We start from the raw sequence: 17,336 nt of genomic DNA, 5'->3' as shown, positions 1-17,336 counted from the left end.
CGCTCAGCCAGTGAGCGGGAACCGGTCTCCACATGGGATCCGAACCCTCGGCGGGAGCGCCGCTGCGCTCCCAAGCGGCGCACTCTCCAGTGCGCCACCAGGCTGGCCCAATCCTCCTTTTTTTATATTCCCGAACCAATATTGCAACCCCTTTAGAAGAGAAATGGGTGGGCATTATTAAAAAAAATGGTCTTATGAAGGGAAAACTTAGCTTCCAGCTGTTTCCTCAAAAACAGCAAAGTAGGCTACTTAAGAGAAATACATAGAATTTTAACCAAAGGCAAACATGGAATTACTTTGTCACTGTTCTGCTGACAGGTTTGTGCTCCTTTTGAATGACTGCTGGTCTCAAGCTGGTTATGCTATGTTGTCCTCAAATCCTTTTTCTTTTTAAATGCTTTCCTTTTGTAGTTAAATTTTTTTTCTTTAATTTCTCAGGACCAAAGCTGGAGTCACTGTCCTCTCTCACAAGGTATTTTTATTCTATAAAAGGATTGCTGGATGAAAGGATCCCTTTCGGGCAGAGTATTGATAAAGGAGGGGAAACGTGAATATTAAAAATCAATACGAAATATTCATAAAAGGCTAAAATTAAGAATTCATACTAGGAAAGTTCTGCTAAAACAAAAACATTCAAACTAAAAATGTCAACCATCCTGTGGTAGGCTGAATAATGGGCTCCCAAAAGTGTCACCTTATATAGCAAAAAGGACAAATTATGGAAGTACCCTGAGGTGAGAAGGTTATTCTGGATTTTTGGTTGGGCCCTAAATGTATTCACAGGTGTCCTTATCAGAGAGAGGCAGAGGAGATTTGACTACAGAGGAAGTAGATGTGCTGACTGCAGCAAGAAGCTGGAGCGATGGCGGGAGGGACCATGGGTCGGGGAATGCAGGTGGCATCCAGAAACTAGGAAAGGTAAGGAAATGAATTCTCCCCTGGACCCTCCAGAAGGAACCAACACCTTGACTTTAGCCCAGTGAAACTAATTTCAGGATCCTGGCCTCCATAACTATATAAGAAATGTGTGTTGTTTTAAGCCATTAAGTGTGTAGTAGCCATAGCCATAAGCTGTTACAGCAGCCATAAGAAACTAATACACATCCTGATATAAAGGGTAGCAGAAAGAGGCTGGCCAGTTAGCTCAGTCGGTTAGAATGCAGCCTTGTAACACCAAGTTCAAAGGTTCGGATCCCTATACTGGCCAGCTGCCAGGAAAAAAAAAATAGAGTAGCAGAGAAAGAGAAAATGTCTCAGTGGTTTTGTCAAAGACTCATTTATATGTTGCTGTTAGACATTTCCAGTTTTCTGTGTAAATTTAGGAAACACTGATTATTTTTTATAATGTTAATTTTTCCTCACTTTAAAGTTGTAGTGTTATAAGGAACATGAGAATAACAGGACCCAGATTTGATGCTTTGGTTTATCCAAATCAAATCCAGCTGTTAGTACATTTATGCCCATTTAGGTGGATGCTATTTTTTTCTAACTCCCCAGGGTGTGTGGCATACATACGCCTGGCACAGATCATCCTCAAAGACTTGCTGAATGAGACCGGTAAAGAATAAGGAGGCGTGTTCCTGTGCATGGGAGATCAATGTCTTACCACTGGTAAAATCCAACCAAAGGCCACTACTTTGCCTCAGGAAATTGGGAAGAGAAAAACGTTCCCATACAGGTTTTGGGTTTACATGTATACACTGTCTTCGCTCTGTGTAGGAAACAGTCTCTGGTCAGCAAACCTGAATTAATATTTGACTAACAAACTGAATTATTAATTACAGAAATTGGGAAGAGAAAAACGTTCCCATACAGGTTTTGGGTTTACATGTATACACTGTCTTCCCTCTGTGTAGGAAACAGTCTCTGGTCAGCAAACCTGAATTAATATTTGACTAACAAACTGAATTATTAATTACAAGTGTTTAGGACAGTGCCTGGAATATGATAATTGCTATTTAAGTCTTTGTTAAATAAATTTGTATTCTCCCAAATTAAACTGGTAAATCAAGAACTTGGGCATTCTACTTAGGAACCTCTAAAATTTAACCTAAGAGCAAATGCAAAAATAGTTCAAAAAGCAGCTTGAAAGCAGCTTGAAAAAAGAGAAACGTCAAGAACCCAGGCGGTTCTGTAGCATATGATTTCCCCACACTCCTTTTCAAAAAAGAAGGATATATTTTACTGGATTCCATTAGAGTCTATTGTGAGAGAGCAGATGCCTCAGACATCACTGATGTGGAAAAATCTTCCCTGATTATATGAATAATAAGCCATTTTCTTCTTCTCTAACTAAAAAAGTCGGCTCTAATTAAAATCTTTGATCCAAAAGGATGCCCACAATTCCCAGCTAATGAGTTTTGTATTTCTACCAGCTCAGTGGCTGGGTGGCCTTCTCTGCCTCTCCCTCCTCCGCCCCCTCCCTCAAGAGCAGCATCCAGGGCCTCTCGTGACACTTCAGTGACAACAGTCTGGACAATGGTGCCAGGAGAAACATCATACACAAGCGAGTGGAGAGAGAAGGGAGGACTGGAAAACAAGAGAGAGGGAACCAGAACCAGAAAGAATCAGTCACAGAGGAACTCTGCCCAAGCCAAATCAAAAGGTCTCTCCTCCTTTCTCCTCGACCTTTCTGGTTTGGTCCCCACCTCTTGGACATTGAGAGTTATTTCCTGGTGTCAGTCTTGGGAATCTGGGAAACAGTGAGGGTAGGAAGCATCACAGAATGGAAAGAACCTGAATTTTAGCTGGCCCTTTGTCATTAGTTAGTCACTGGCCCTCCACAGACTACACCAATGTGGACCTTGGTGGCCCCTCCATCAAGCACTGGGAGAGCTGCACGGAGACGGGGTCTCCCAGGACAAATCGTTCCCTTTCCAGGATCCCCAGGTCCCCAGGCATCTTGTGGTGAAAGTGGAGTGGCAACGACAAAGGAGTTTCCGGGGCTACCTCAGTACACGGAAGCCATGAAGGAAAAACAGAAGAGGGGTCATCTGGCTTCCTCTCACTGGAAGGCATCTTGTGGTGAAAGTGGAGTGGCAACGACAAAGGAGTTTCCGGGGCTACCTCAGTACATGGAAGCCATGAAGGAAAAACAGAAGAGGGGTCATCTGGCTTCCTCTCACTGGAAGACTGGACCTCCAAAGTTTCCTTCCTGATTCTATGAAAGTGCCGAGATGCTGAGGTCCCAAGAACAATTACAGTTCTAAACTAACCCTTCCTTAGAAAGTTAAGAATCCAAAACCATGAGAAAACCCAAGTGAACAAACCCCAGTTGGAGTGTCGGGGTCTGTGTCTGTCTGGTTTATCACTTGATCTCTCCCTGGACAGGCACACACTGCCTTGACCATGGACAGGGTTTCAACAGTTTATTGAACTCATGAATGGCCTGTTTTTCAAAGATCTTTAAAAATCAATCTTCTTCCCAAACCAGGACAAAGGCTTGGGAAGACACACCTGCAGAATCAAGATGAATAAGCAAGGGAAGGAGAGGGAAAACATCTCTTTTGTGAACAGGAAGTGAAAGTTTCAAAAATATTCATTGCAAAATCCAGGCAACTAGCCATAAGCAATCTCCCACTTTTAATAAAACCAAAAATAGGCTAAGATTGGGCCACCACCCACCCCACCCCACTTACTTGGGCAGCCAGAACCGCCCTGCACCCTTTTCTGCAACTCTCCTGGGACGGGCAGACACTTTTGCCCTGCTCCCAGCTCCTACCCGATGCTCCAGCTAAGACCTCCAACTCCACAGAAACCCTCGCATAGCACTGGCTACCGAAATGAAGGAACCAGGATCATTTGCCTCCTGCAGCCACAATTTGAGGCCTTTGTTAAATCAACTGCTAAAGACACTGCCTGGGGATCAGTAGTGCCTATGAGCACCTGCTGGTCCCCATAAGGGCCCCAAGAGGCAGTTTGGGTCCTGGAGACTAGATGCTCAAACCCAAAGCAAACAATGAAGCAGAAACATGAACTCTGCTTCATGTCTCTTTTTTGTTGCTTAGAACTGAGAAACACCTAATGGGAAATTTATTTATTCAATACATATTTTTTGAGCATGCATATGGCAGAACTGTGCTTAGGCACAGTAGGGGTTACAGAAGAATTCGAGTGTGGATTCTGTCCCTTTTCCAGGCCTGGGGCCAGTTCTGAGCCCAGGAGAGGAGGCCTGTGATGGCAACATTCCCGCCCCCTCCCTCCCGTCGCTCCCTGGAGAGAGCAGTTCCGCAGCCAACTGGCTGACTTGCACATTCTGGGTTTGAGCACAAGCTTTTGATCTTTAAAGTTTTCCCTCAAAATGGTCAAGTGGGATGTCTTGGAAGCAAGGATTGTAATGGTCTGTTCACAGAAATTTGTTTCTTGATTATATGTTTCTCTATCTGATTCCAAGAAGTCTCGAAGGGAGTATCCCACAGAACAAAAGGAACCCTGAGAGCTGAGCCCTCTGCCATCCTAGGGGGAGCGAGCGCCACCTGTCTGTACTTACCGTTCTGTGCCTCTCACCCTTCTGGTCTAAGTATGCTCGGATGGTGGCCAGTCCAGCATATTCCCCCTGGGCTCCACTGCAAAGGTGAGGAGAAATGGATCAGGACTTTGGTCTCTTGGCTTTCATTCACTCATTCAATATTCACTGGGCACCGGCCATGCATTCACCAATGTGTGACACATGGTCACTGTCCCAGACACTGAGGAAAGCTCTTTTATGATCTCTGCATGAGCCCAAAGCAATAGCATCCCGTCTGTGCCCTAAAGCTCACCCATTCCTACCCAGAGATGGACCTTTCGGCCCACTCTCAGGACTGTGCACCAAAAAAGCCTTCTTTTTATTATGGAAAACTTTTAAATTATACCAAAATTAAGGAAACCTCACATACTTATCACCCAACTTTTACAATTATCTGTGTATGGTCTATCTTGTTTGCAACTATATTTCTCACTGACCCTTTCATGCTTAACTGGACTGTTTTGAAGAAAACGGCAAGCATGACTTCATCACTTCAAGCTTCAATACGTATCCTAAACTGTAACTACAACACAATGATCATAACTGGAACAATGAACTGTAATTCCTTAGTATCAACCAAATATTGAGTTGGGGGCCAGACTGTGTCCAAAGCAACCCTGCACTTTTATGTGGTGCCATTCCTGTCAGTCTCGGGGACGCTTTTCCAGGCCCCACTTGCAGATGGACTCAACTCAATAGTCCCTGAAGGCACCACCTTTAGAGCAAACTTAAGGACTAACATTCCGTGAGCGATGCATAGTCAACTGTAAACTATTACTTAATGTTCTCAGTACCCCGTGCAGAGAGGAAACAGAAGTGAGTGATAGGTTTTATAGTCCCTGAAGGCACCACCTTTAGAGCAAACTTAAGGACTAACATTCCGTGAGCGATGCAGAGTCAACTGTAAACTATTACTTAATGTTCTCAGTACCCCGTGCAGAGAGGAAACGGAAGTGAGTGATAGGTTTGTCAGACCCAGTCAAAATGCACGTCTTTCATTCCCACCTCCATGAGATATATGCCCCCCCCCCCCCCATTTTCCACAAGAAGAAACTGAGGTCAGAGTGTTACATGCCCAGATGGCCAACAGTGACCAGATGGAGACCTCGGTACAGAGATGGCCTGTCTCAAGTAGCTGCATGCTCCCTTTGTAGGCAGAGCTGCTCCTTTGAGCACACTGTGCTCCCCAAGGATTGAGGGAGCCATGGGAGCAAACACTGATTTTCCTTCACAGACCTTTGTCTGCTTGATAGAACTGGTTTAGCTAAAAGAAAAAAAAAAAAAAAAAAAAAAAAAAAAAAAAAAAGCCTGTCATACAAGACCTGAGACACCCAGTCCCTCATCACCTGCACTGAGATGGCTTTACCTGTCCATTCTCTTCCAGAAAGAGAGGCAAAGATCACTCTTCTGTTTTCCTGGCTTCTGGAAAATCAGTTCTAGCCCCTTCAATGTTTTCTGTTTTGAGGACAGGAAAATGAACACGCCACATTTCGGAAGCCAATCACATCACTAGTTACTTAGCCTCTTGTGCCTGTGTCCTCATCTGTAAAATGGGGATAATAACTGCACCCATCTCGTAGGGCAGAAGTGAAGAGTACTGAGATAATCCATGTACAGGGTTTAGTAGCCAAATCCCACCCATTCTTCAGCTAGCACCAACTCTGCAAAGCCTTCCCCAAAGCCAGCAATCCAGCTCTTTGCTGTGGCTACAAAGCCCCACACGACCTGCGGTCTCTCTACACCCGTGTCTTCTACCATCCTCCGGCCATCCAGGCCTTACTCCTTCCCTGAAACACAGAGAGCCAGTTCCTGCACTGGGGCTTTTGCACTAGGTGTTCCTTCTGCTTGGAAAGTTCTTCTAGATCTTTACATATCTGACTTACCAATGTCTAAGCCTCAGCTCAAAAGTTACTTCCTCAAAGAGGCCTGCCCTGAAGGCAAGAATATTGTCTGCCCTGTTCACAATTGTATTCTCGGTGCCAAGAACTGTGATATCAAGAATGTTCAATAAATGCAGATTGATTGAATGAATGACTCTCTGCCTTCTCCCAACTCTCACAGCATTTTACTCTTTATGCTCATCTGATAATTCCACCCTATACATGTACTGTACATGGGAAATTATTACAGATCTCTCATTTACTTTGTGTGCCTGTCTTATCTCAGAGTGTAAGGGCTAAGAGTAGGATCTGGGACTCAGAGTTCTGTAGAATCTCCCACAGGGACGATGTAGAACAGTTCTCTACATGTAGTAGCTCTACAAAAATGTTTAGTAAATTTGTTCAAAATTGAATTCCACCCTCTAGCCTGGGCAATTAACATGAATGTCATCCTTTCCTCTATGGTAAGGGACCTCAACAAGTGCATTTTATATTTACCCTTACGTTTTTCTCATGACTTCTATTCACCTTGATTTGTTGGAAGGCCAATTAAGATGTTTACTAGGAATAAAATAAAACAATGTTCAGAGCAATGGGCCAGTAATCCAAGAGGAAGACAACATGCTTGACATGATCAGAAACACTGAATGTCTATTTTTGCCTTAGACACTCTTAAAATCAGCTATGTTTCAACTCAAAAAGTGCAAATGGTATGTCCAAATGCCACACAAGGCTTACTACTGGGGTACTATTAAAATAAGAAGAATTATTAGTGCCACCTGTTGGTGGAAAAGTATTAAGAAAAATAACTGCTTATCTGCATAACCCAGTTTGAAGATCATCAGAAAACTGCTAATGTAGAGGGGAAACTAGGATGATGGTTTTCTAACAGCAATTTAAGATGAAGTGGTTAGTGGCTCGGAGCCACAGGGCCGGCTGCAGTGAGAAGGCCAGTGGATGGGGAGTCTGAGACCCACAGAAGTGTAAGTGAGCACAAGCTTAAGCTGTTTTAGAAAAACAAGGCCCTCCAGTGTGTGGCATTTACGCAGGCTGATGACGGCACTGCTGTGTATCACACTGTGTAACACACAATGAGGGAAAACTAGCAGACACGAGAAATTCAACCGACCAGAAGAAACCGGAGCAACTGCAGAACAGGTACCAGAGCCCACAAGGTGAAAATAAATCGGAGTTGATGGGATTCAAGAGTTTTGTGATGATGAAAACCTAGGTCCTATCAGCATCAGCATATCATCATAGGTGTAGAAGTTCAGTTACTCAATGTCAACTTAGCAAAAACAGAACAAAACAAAACAAAACCCACAAAAAACAACAAACAAAACAAAACCAAAAAAAGAATGTATGGATGGCATGGCAGAGATAGGGTGATAGTTCAGAAGAGCTAAAAGTTATTTTGCCAGGAGTTTAAGGACACAGAAAACGTCAAAGATTTTTTGTATTAATTTACTTATAACTTTTCCTAAGAACCCTGGACAAAAAAATTGAGATTTAGAAATGGCTGTTGCATACTGGAATTTAGTTTTATCTAGAAGGTTTAAACTTTTAGATCTCTGGAAAAAATTTTCATTGGAACATAACATGAGAGTAATCCCAAGGGACAGTTGGAACCTTCTGCTAGATTTTAGAAATATGATTGCAGATGATATGTCTAACTACCGTGATGAAAGAACATGGCTTGCCTTTACGAATGATTTTTGCAGAATATGGATGGCCAGTATTCACAGGTGGAAAGCACAGCACTTTTTAAGCAGAAAAATTAGATGGATTAAAATTATAAAGTTAATTGCATCCTGAAAACGAGGCATTTCTAGTCAGTTACTGTATATATTTGTCACTGGTTGCAGAAATCATCCTTGACCAGTCATGAAATAACCACTTTGTTCTGCCTAAAGAACATGGTGGCTGGCTTTTTAGATGCTATAAGAAATTTCTCAGACAGTGGCTGCTTTGGAATATTTGGAGATGCGTCACTGTAGCTGCTGTTTTTAAGAGAAAGATTTCTGTGTGCTTTTTTATATTTACAAAAAAGTAACATAGAACCCATTTTGTAAGAATGAAGAATATGCTGTAAGTAATAATCTAAGCTGAACACCAGCAGTCACCAAAACTCCCATTGAATCATATTGTAATTATACTGAGAAAACAGTACTTGTGTTCAAGTAGAATGCTACATTTTCATACAAGTCAAAAGGTGTTAAAAAATGTGTCTTTAAGTGGGCTGGCTGCTTAGCTCAGTTGGTTATAGGGCGGCAGTATAACACCAAGGTCAGGGGTTCAGATCCCCATACTGGCCAGCTGCCAAAAAAAAGGAAAAAAAAAAAAAGGCAGAAAAATGTGCCCTAAAGAATGTTATAAATTCTAACATTTTTAAGATTTTAGTACTAGGAAATTAAGATTTATACATTTTTTGAATTATCAGATATCTAGATTTAATAGGTCTATTTTTATTTTAATTTTCTCTAGATATTCTGAAAAATCATTTTATAGTTTTTAACACACCATCCTAGTTTGTGCACTGATGGCCACATTTAGTGTGTGATTTCAGGAAAGTCTTCTTTGAAGCTGTTTATAAGTCAGCAAGCCTATTTTACTTTTAATAATATTTGAACTTCTTAGAAAGTTACTTATGGTATGTTCTTAAAAAAGTATTTTATTACATTTAAAAAATGTAATGAAAAATATTTCTTTTCATGAAAAATATTCCTCGTATGACTAACAAATTATAAGTTTAAATATGAAGTAAACTTGTTCCCTTCAACCCTCTGTAACCTCTATAACGTCCTGCATCCAGCCCTTTGTACAAATTGTAACATTTGGAAGCTCAAAAAAAAAAAAAAAAGCCCAAGAATTTCTTGTAGATGAAAACAAGATTATTCTAAAATTTACATGTAAAGGCAAAGTAACTAGAACATCATTAAAAAGCAGAAGAAAGTAGGAGGAATTACTATGTACGATTTCGAGACTTATTGTACAGTGACAGTAATCAAGACTGTATGTTACTGGTGGAGGGACAGACACAGAGATAAATGTAATAAAATAGAGAATCCGAAAAAAAAAATAGAGAATCCGGAAAAAGATCCACACAAACATGCCCAACCTGACTTTTGACAAACTTGCGAAAAACATTCAATGGAAGAAAGAGAGCCTTTTCAACAAATAGTGCTAGAGCAATTAGGTATCCACAAGCACAACCTGTCTGACAGCTTATGCAAAAATTATCTCCAAATGGATCATGGACTTAAATGGAAAACATAAAACTATAAACCTTTTAGGAAAAAAAACAGAACAAAAATCTTTGGGATCTAGGGTAAACTTGAAACCAAAAGCATAACTCATGAAAGAAAAAATTGATAAACCGGACTTCATCACAATTAAAAACTTTTGCTAGGCAAAAGACCCTGTTAGAAACCTGAAAAGAGGGCCGGCCCAGTGGTGCACTGCTACAGTGCGCCGCTTGGGAGTGCGGCGGTGCTCCCGCCTAGGGTTCGGATCCCACATACAGACCGGCCACTCACTGGCTGAGCGAGGTGTGGGCGCAACACCAAGGGTTGCAATCCCGTTGCCGGTCCCGGTCCGGTACTGGCACGACACTGAGGGTTGCGATCCGTTGCCTGTCACGGAAAAAGACAAAAAGAAAAAAAAAGAAAAAAAAAAAAAAAAGAAACCTGAAAAGACAGGCTATGGAATGGGTGAAGATATCTGCAAATGACATGGCCAACAAACAGTAAAAGCAAATGCAACCCAGTTGGAAAAGGAGGCTGTGATGATGGAACGCAAATGTACTTAGAAATACAAAGGAAGTTTACATGAAGATGTCGGAGACTGGCTGGGTTTCTGTTGGTGCTGTTTTTAGGGGTGTGCATGTGAGAATGCAGTGCCTTTGAGTAGCCTTATTATTTGGGGGAATTCTTCCTTTTGTGTGAGTCTAGGGGAGAGGCAGAGTCCTTCACTCCCCTATGAAAGCAGAAAGGGACCAGACACTCCCTGTCACTACCCATTAATAAGGCGTGGACATGTGATCCAATCCAGCCCACAGGATACTCCAGCCTGGGACTTCATGAATCTAGAGGGACTGACCCAAGGAACAAGACAGTTAAAGACTCTCCACAGTGGGGATGGTGACTCTTTCCTTCACGTGATTCCAATTCATTTTCAGCTGCCATCCTCTCCTGGGTCTTGCTCATATCTGAAGCCCAGTTCTCCAGCTTTTCATCAATTCTGTGAACTGCCCAATAACTTCCCCATAATTTACTTTTCTGCTTAAATTAGCCCCAGCCATTTTCTGCTGTCTGTAACCAGGAGCCCTTATGTGGTGGGTACTACAAAATCTCTCCTATGATGTGAGCATGTTAGTCACTCATTACTAGGCAGATCTAGCAAAGAGATGGTTCCCATGGCCTTTGTGGCCTTCACGGAGTTTCTCTTGCCTCTAATGTCAAAGCCCTTGTTGATTGCTGCCCCTTTTCAAAGCTGTTTGGCTCCAAGCAAATTATTCCTCTGGATCTGTTACTTCATCTGTCACATGGAGATAATGCTACCTAATTCACAGATAATTTACATTTTTATTATAAAAGTAATACATTTATTTATGTGATTAAAAAAAAATAATTAGTGCAGAAGGGTACAAAGCTTAAGATAAAAAAAAAAAAAAAACACCTCCCATCTATTCTGCCCAGTCTCAGTCTCCAGAAGGAAACACTTGACAGTTTCTTGTGATAGTAATGGTTTGGTGTTGGACATCTTTGATGTCAAACTCCCCTTATTTAAACCCTCATTTACTTAAAAAATACCACAATCAAGAGGTGAGAAACAAAAGTGATGCAAGTAAAACATTAACTAAACTGACATTATGGTAAAACCAATTGCAGTAAACTGGTCAAAACAGCCACTGTCGGCATGACCCACTTCAGTTCATGGCAACCACAGAAGACAATTCCCAAGAAAACAGGGTAAAAACTGGCGCTGATTCCTATCTTGCAGGTGGAATTAATAGGTGACTGACAATTTAACGGTACAAATACCTTTGGAAGCAATATGATTTTAACCAATCTACCTCCATTCATTGAAACCTCATGTACCACAAATACAACCTGAGTTTCTACCTCTACATTTTTAAAATAAAAACTTTTCAACATGCCATTCTGTAATGTTCTTACCAACCTGTACCTACCCTGACATGTTAAATTATATACTTAACCTTTGCTATCTGGTCAAGAAAGACCTGGATAAATCCAGCTGCGATCAGGAGAGTGCCTCAGAGCAGTGCTTCTCAAACTCATCTGTCTGGTCCTCTGAGAGTAGCATTAGCATCACCTGGAAACTTGTTAGCAATGTAAATTCCTAGGCCCCACCCCAGGCATGCTGAACCAGAAATTCTAGGGGTGCAGCCACGTGTGAGAACCGCTGCCCTAAAGTCTTATAAACTGCAAAAAAATCAAAATATACTTTTGAAAGTTAAGGAAATTGGGGAAGAGGAGGTCCTTTTCACTGCTTTTCGTTTCCCCAAAGATGGCTCTCTTCAACCCTGACCCTGCTTTCCCTTCTTCTTGGCATTTGAGTATTGCTTTGGGAAATCAGTCTCCAATCAGAGAGGGCTTACAGGTCTCTCATATTCAGGACATTATGCTCCTTAAGCTGCANAATTAGTGCAGAAGGGTACAAAGCTTAAGATAAAAAAAAAAAAAAAACACCTCCCATCTATTCTGCCCAGTCTCAGTCTCCAGAAGGAAACACTTGACAGTTTCTTGTGATAGTAATGGTTTGGTGTTGGACATCTTTGATGTCAAACTCCCCTTATTTAAACCCTCATTTACTTAAAAAATACCACAATCAAGAGGTGAGAAACAAAAGTGATGCAAGTAAAACATTAACTAAACTGACATTATGGTAAAACCAATTGCAGTAAACTGGTCAAAACAGCCACTGTCGGCATGACCCACTTCAGTTCATGGCAACCACAGAAGACAATTCCCAAGAAAACAGGGTAAAAACTGGCGCTGATTCCTATCTTGCAGGTGGAATTAATAGGTGACTGACAATTTAACGGTACAAATACCTTTGGAAGCAATATGATTTTAACCAATCTACCTCCATTCATTGAAACCTCATGTACCACAAATACAACCTGAGTTTCTACCTCTACATTTTTAAAATAAAAACTTTTCAACATGCCATTCTGTAATGTTCTTACCAACCTGTACCTACCCTGACATGTTAAATTATATACTTAACCTTTGCTATCTGGTCAAGAAAGACCTGGATAAATCCAGCTGCGATCAGGAGAGTGCCTCAGAGCAGTGCTTCTCAAACTCATCTGTCTGGTCCTCTGAGAGTAGCATTAGCATCACCTGGAAACTTGTTAGCAATGTAAATTCCTAGGCCCCACCCCAGGCATGCTGAACCAGAAATTCTAGGGGTGCAGCCACGTGTGAGAACCGCTGCCCTAAAGTCTTATAAACTGCAAAAAAATCAAAATATACTTTTGAAAGTTAAGGAAATTGGGGAAGAGGAGGTCCTTTTCACTGCTTTTCGTTTCCCCAAAGATGGCTCTCTTCAACCCTGACCCTGCTTTCCCTTCTTCTTGGCATTCTGAGTACTGCTTTGGGAAATCAGTCTCCAATCAGAGAGGGCTTACAGGTCTCTCGTATTCAGGACATTTTGCTCCTGAAGCTGCACTAAGCTCAGCAGGAAAACATATCAGAGATGTTGAGTATTGCTTTGGGAAATCAGTCTCCAATCAGAGAGGGCTTACAGGTCTCTCATATTCAGGACATTTTGCTCCTGAAGCTGCACTAAGCTCAGCAGGAAAACATATCAGAGATGTTCAGTGACTTCAACCATGGGTTCAGGGAAGGAGGCGACAAACAGCAGATGTTTGACCATCCCTGCTCTAAACTACTTGTGATATACACATGACGGTCATGGCTTAGGCTTCAATGGCCAATTTAGAAGTTCTCCAGGAGGAGAGATTTGTCATCTAGCTAAACCTCCCTCTTCGGCATTGCTCCAGGCCAACTCTCTCCAGCCCAGTGACACACATTAGAATCACCTGTCCAAAACCCCTGTCGCTTGGGCTCCACCCATGGAGGAGATTCTGATGTAACTGGTTTGCAGCATGGGTAGGGCATCTGTAGTCTTCAAAGGCTCCCCAGGGAATTCTAACATGCAGCCAGGTCTGAGAACCTCTGCAGCCCCTGTAGTTTTCACAGTGCAGTGCCCAAACCAGCAGCATCAGTGTTACCCGGGAATTTGTTAGACATGCAAATTCTGGGGCCCCACTCCAGACTTACTGAATCAGAAACTCTAGGGGTAGGGCTTAGCAATTTCACAAGCTCTCCAGGTGATTCTCATGCACAATAAATATGGACAACCATAGACAGCCCTGTTCACACCTTAGTTTAAGAAGCTTCCCAGGAACAAGATTCCGGGAAAAGCAGCAGCCAGCTCCATCTACATTCAAGATCACAGTTTGCAGTTGTTAGAGACAGAAACAACTTTTTTGTCTTATAAGCCAAGTGAACTAATAATAATAATACCAGCTTATCTTTCACTTTGGATATCCATGGAAGGTGTTAATTACTGTTTCCGTCTGCCTTAACTATCATACCATCATTCTAAACCAGCAATTCCTCGAGTGTATTTATGAACTGCTGAACGGTTAAGAGTGGCCAAGTGTTATGGGAACAAGCCGAAGCAAGCCACGCTGGGCTCAGTGGGAGATGGAAAGCTAATTAAATATTATTTGGCTATTTTCTCCACCAAGCTGGAAGTCCTCTGCAGATTTGGGGGTTGATCAAATAAATAGGAGAAAATAGGGTCAAGCTTCTTGATATTTTTCTTTCAGCCCCTTTAAACACAGTTGGGATCTAAATGTCCTAAGGAACTAGAAAGACAACTGCAGACTTGGCTACATCAAGCTAAATTTTCTTGCCAAAACTTATGGTTATTGCCCTAGTCCATTTGGGCTGCTATAACAAAATACCAAAAACTGGATGGCTTATACGACAGAACCTTATTTCCAGCAGTTCTGAAGGCTGAGATGTCCAAGATCAAGGCGCCAGCACATTCAGTGTCTTGTGAGGGCCAGCTCCACAGTTCACAGATGGCACCTTCTTGCTGTGTCCTCACATGGTGGAAGGGGCCAGGGAGCTCTCCAGGGTCTTTCTTAAAAGGGCACTATTCCCACTCGTGAAGTCTCTACCCTCATGACCTAATTAGTTGCCAAAGTCCCCACCTCCTAATACCATCACACTAGGGTTAGGATTTCAACATATGAATTGAGGGGGTGTGTTTGGGGGGGAGATACACAAACATTTAATTCACAGCAGTTATAAAATGTTTTTATCATCCATATTTACTGGCTATTTCTTAATTAAATTTCATTTACCTCTCTGTTGCATGGGGCAGGAAGCCATACAACAGAGCCTATGAAGGCCTCACATTTTCTGGGTTCTAACCTTTCCCTTTAGCTGCTGAATTCCCACCCAGAAAGAAAAAAAAATCCACTGAAGGGAAAGGTCCTGTTGCAGTAAACGAGTAGGCAGGGAGCAGCCAGAGAATGAATAAACGAGTTCTGTGAGCTTAACGTAGAAAGAAGTCAGGATGGAAAAAAACATCCTACAGCACCGCTGAGGCTGAGCCACAGCCACTGGGACCACATGCAGGAAAATTCTCCTTCAGGCCTGAAAATTACATTTTATTCTCCTCCTTGGTCATTTTACAAACAGAGAGTTGTATTATGAGTCCATTTGATTTTAAATATTTTTCTATTCCACAAAGCTTGAACCGGGAGCCTTCACGACTGAGTTGTTGCTAAAGAAGACTGAAGTGGGATGGTTGGTTTGCTTCCAGCCCCGGGGCAAGCTGCTGACTTGATGGTGCCGTCAGCTGATGGAGAAACCATCAGCTTCCTCACTTCTCATTAGGACCAATCTGTGGCATGTTCCTCCCTATGTCCGGTACTTCCCCCAGTAGGAGTGTGCTCCAGAACCCCACAGTGATACGATAACCTGCTCATTAACGCAAACCTTTCTAGCTTTTCTTTTTTTTTTAAAGATGACCAGTAAGAGGATCTTAACCCTTGACTTGGTGTTGTCAGCACCACGCTCTCCCAAGTGAGCAACCGGCCATCCCTATATAGGGATCCGAACCCGTAGCCTTGGTGTTATCAGCACCACACTTTCCCAAGTGAGCCACGGGCCAGCCCTAAACCTTTCTGGCTTTTCTCAATTCCTTGTCTCACTTCGGCAACTTCCTCACCATGCTATATGAGATCAGCTCCCATATAAACTTCTGGTACTTAAGTCCCTGTTTCAGGGTCTGCTTTTGGGAAACCCAAAGTAAGACACAAGCATACAAGAGGAATAATTGCATCTTTGACAGACAGTTACCAACATTCAGGGCCAGCTAGTACCTGGGTCAACAGCAAAACATTTCCAATGCAGAGCTCTTCTCTCTAGATACCCAAGGGTCACATCAGGGCAGATAACACAGGAGAAGATAAATTTAAATTGAGCCATGGTAACTTACCACAGCAAGGATGAAAACGCTGATGCAAATAGAAGTGGACTAGTAGTAGGAAAGGATCAGAGACGATCCAGGTGGACATAAGAATAATATTTAGCAGAGAAAGACCATGGACACAGAGCACTAGATAAGATACAAATTCTTTATGTTTATTCTATTAATCAAAAAGTTTAGAATTGCTTTTGTGCATCAAAGGACAGTATCAGTAGAGTGAAAAGGCAACTCTTGAAATGGGAAAAAATGGTTGCAAATCAGGTATCTGATAAGGGAGTAATATCCAGAATATATAAAGAGTTCCTACATCTCAGCAACAAAGAAGCCCCCCAAATAACCTAATTTAAAACAGGCAAAGGACCTGAATATACATTTCTTGAAAGAAGATATACAAATGAACAATAAACATATGAAAAGATGTTCAACATTACTAATCATTAGGGAAATGCAAACTAAAATGGCAATGAGATACCACTCATCCGTCAGGATTGATATTATTTAAAAAAATAGAAAATGACAAATGTTAGTGAAGATGTGGAGAAACTGGAGTTTTATGTGCTGCTGGTGGGAATGTTACATGGTGCTTCCACTGTGGAAAACTGTATGGCGATTCCTCGAAAAACTAAACACAGAATTAGCATATATCCAACTATTCCACTTCTGGATATATACCAAAGAAAACTGAAAGCAGGGATACAAAGAGATATTTGTACATCAATGTTCGTAGCAGCATTATTCACAATTAGCCAAAAGGCTGAACCAACCCAAATGTCCATCGATAGATAAATGGATAAACAAGATGTGGTATCTACATACAATTAACTACTCAACCTTAAAAAAGAAGTAAATTCCAACACATACTCCAACATTGCTGAACCTTAAAGACGTTATGCTAATTGAGATAAGCCACACACAAAAGGACAAATATTGTAGGTTCCACTCATATGAGTTACTTAGAGTAGTCAAATTCACAGGGACAGAAAGTAGAATGGTGGCTGCCAGAGGCTGGGGAAAGGGAGAAAGAAGAATCAGTGTTTAATTGGTCCTGAGCTTCAGGTTTGGAAGATAAACAAGTTGTGCAGACGGAAGGTGGTGATGGCTGCACAACGTAAATGTACTTTATGTCTCTGAACTGTATACTTAAAAATGGTTAAAATGGGGGCCGGCCCGTGTCTCACTCGGGAGAGTGCGGTGCTGATAACACCAAGGCCCCGGGTTCGGATCCCACATAGGGATGGCCGGTTCGCTCACTGGCTGAGCGTGGTGCTGACAACACCAAGTCAAGGGTTAAGATCCCCTTACCGGTCATCTTTAAAAAAAAAAAAAAAAAAAAAGGTTAAAATGGTAAAATTTATGTTATTTTTGTATTTTAGCACAATTTTAAAAATTTTAAAGTTTAAAAATATTAC

General features: G+C 41.9%; 1 protein-coding gene across 1 annotated transcript in view; it reads right to left on the bottom strand.

Annotated features, from left to right (window-relative positions):
- Positions 1-17,336, bottom strand: part of GLDC (glycine dehydrogenase (decarboxylating)) — a gene marked incomplete at its 5' end in the record, with an annotated part of 76,566 nt that overhangs the window by 28,385 nt on the left and 30,845 nt on the right. Inside the window, one exon of the mRNA XM_008578828.1 lies at positions 4,490-4,565. Within this exon, the coding sequence (XP_008577050.1) occupies positions 4,490-4,565 (76 nt within the window). The remainder of the gene's footprint in view (positions 1-4,489; positions 4,566-17,336) is intronic.

The sequence above is a fragment of the Galeopterus variegatus genome, unplaced genomic scaffold, assembly GCF_000696425.1.
Source record: "Galeopterus variegatus unplaced genomic scaffold, G_variegatus-3.0.2 Scaffold1768, whole genome shotgun sequence".
In the NCBI taxonomy this organism is placed as follows: Eukaryota; Metazoa; Chordata; class Mammalia; order Dermoptera; family Cynocephalidae; genus Galeopterus; species Galeopterus variegatus.
Note: the sequence above shows the minus strand (reverse complement) of the source record. Positions and strands in the feature narration are given on the sequence as shown.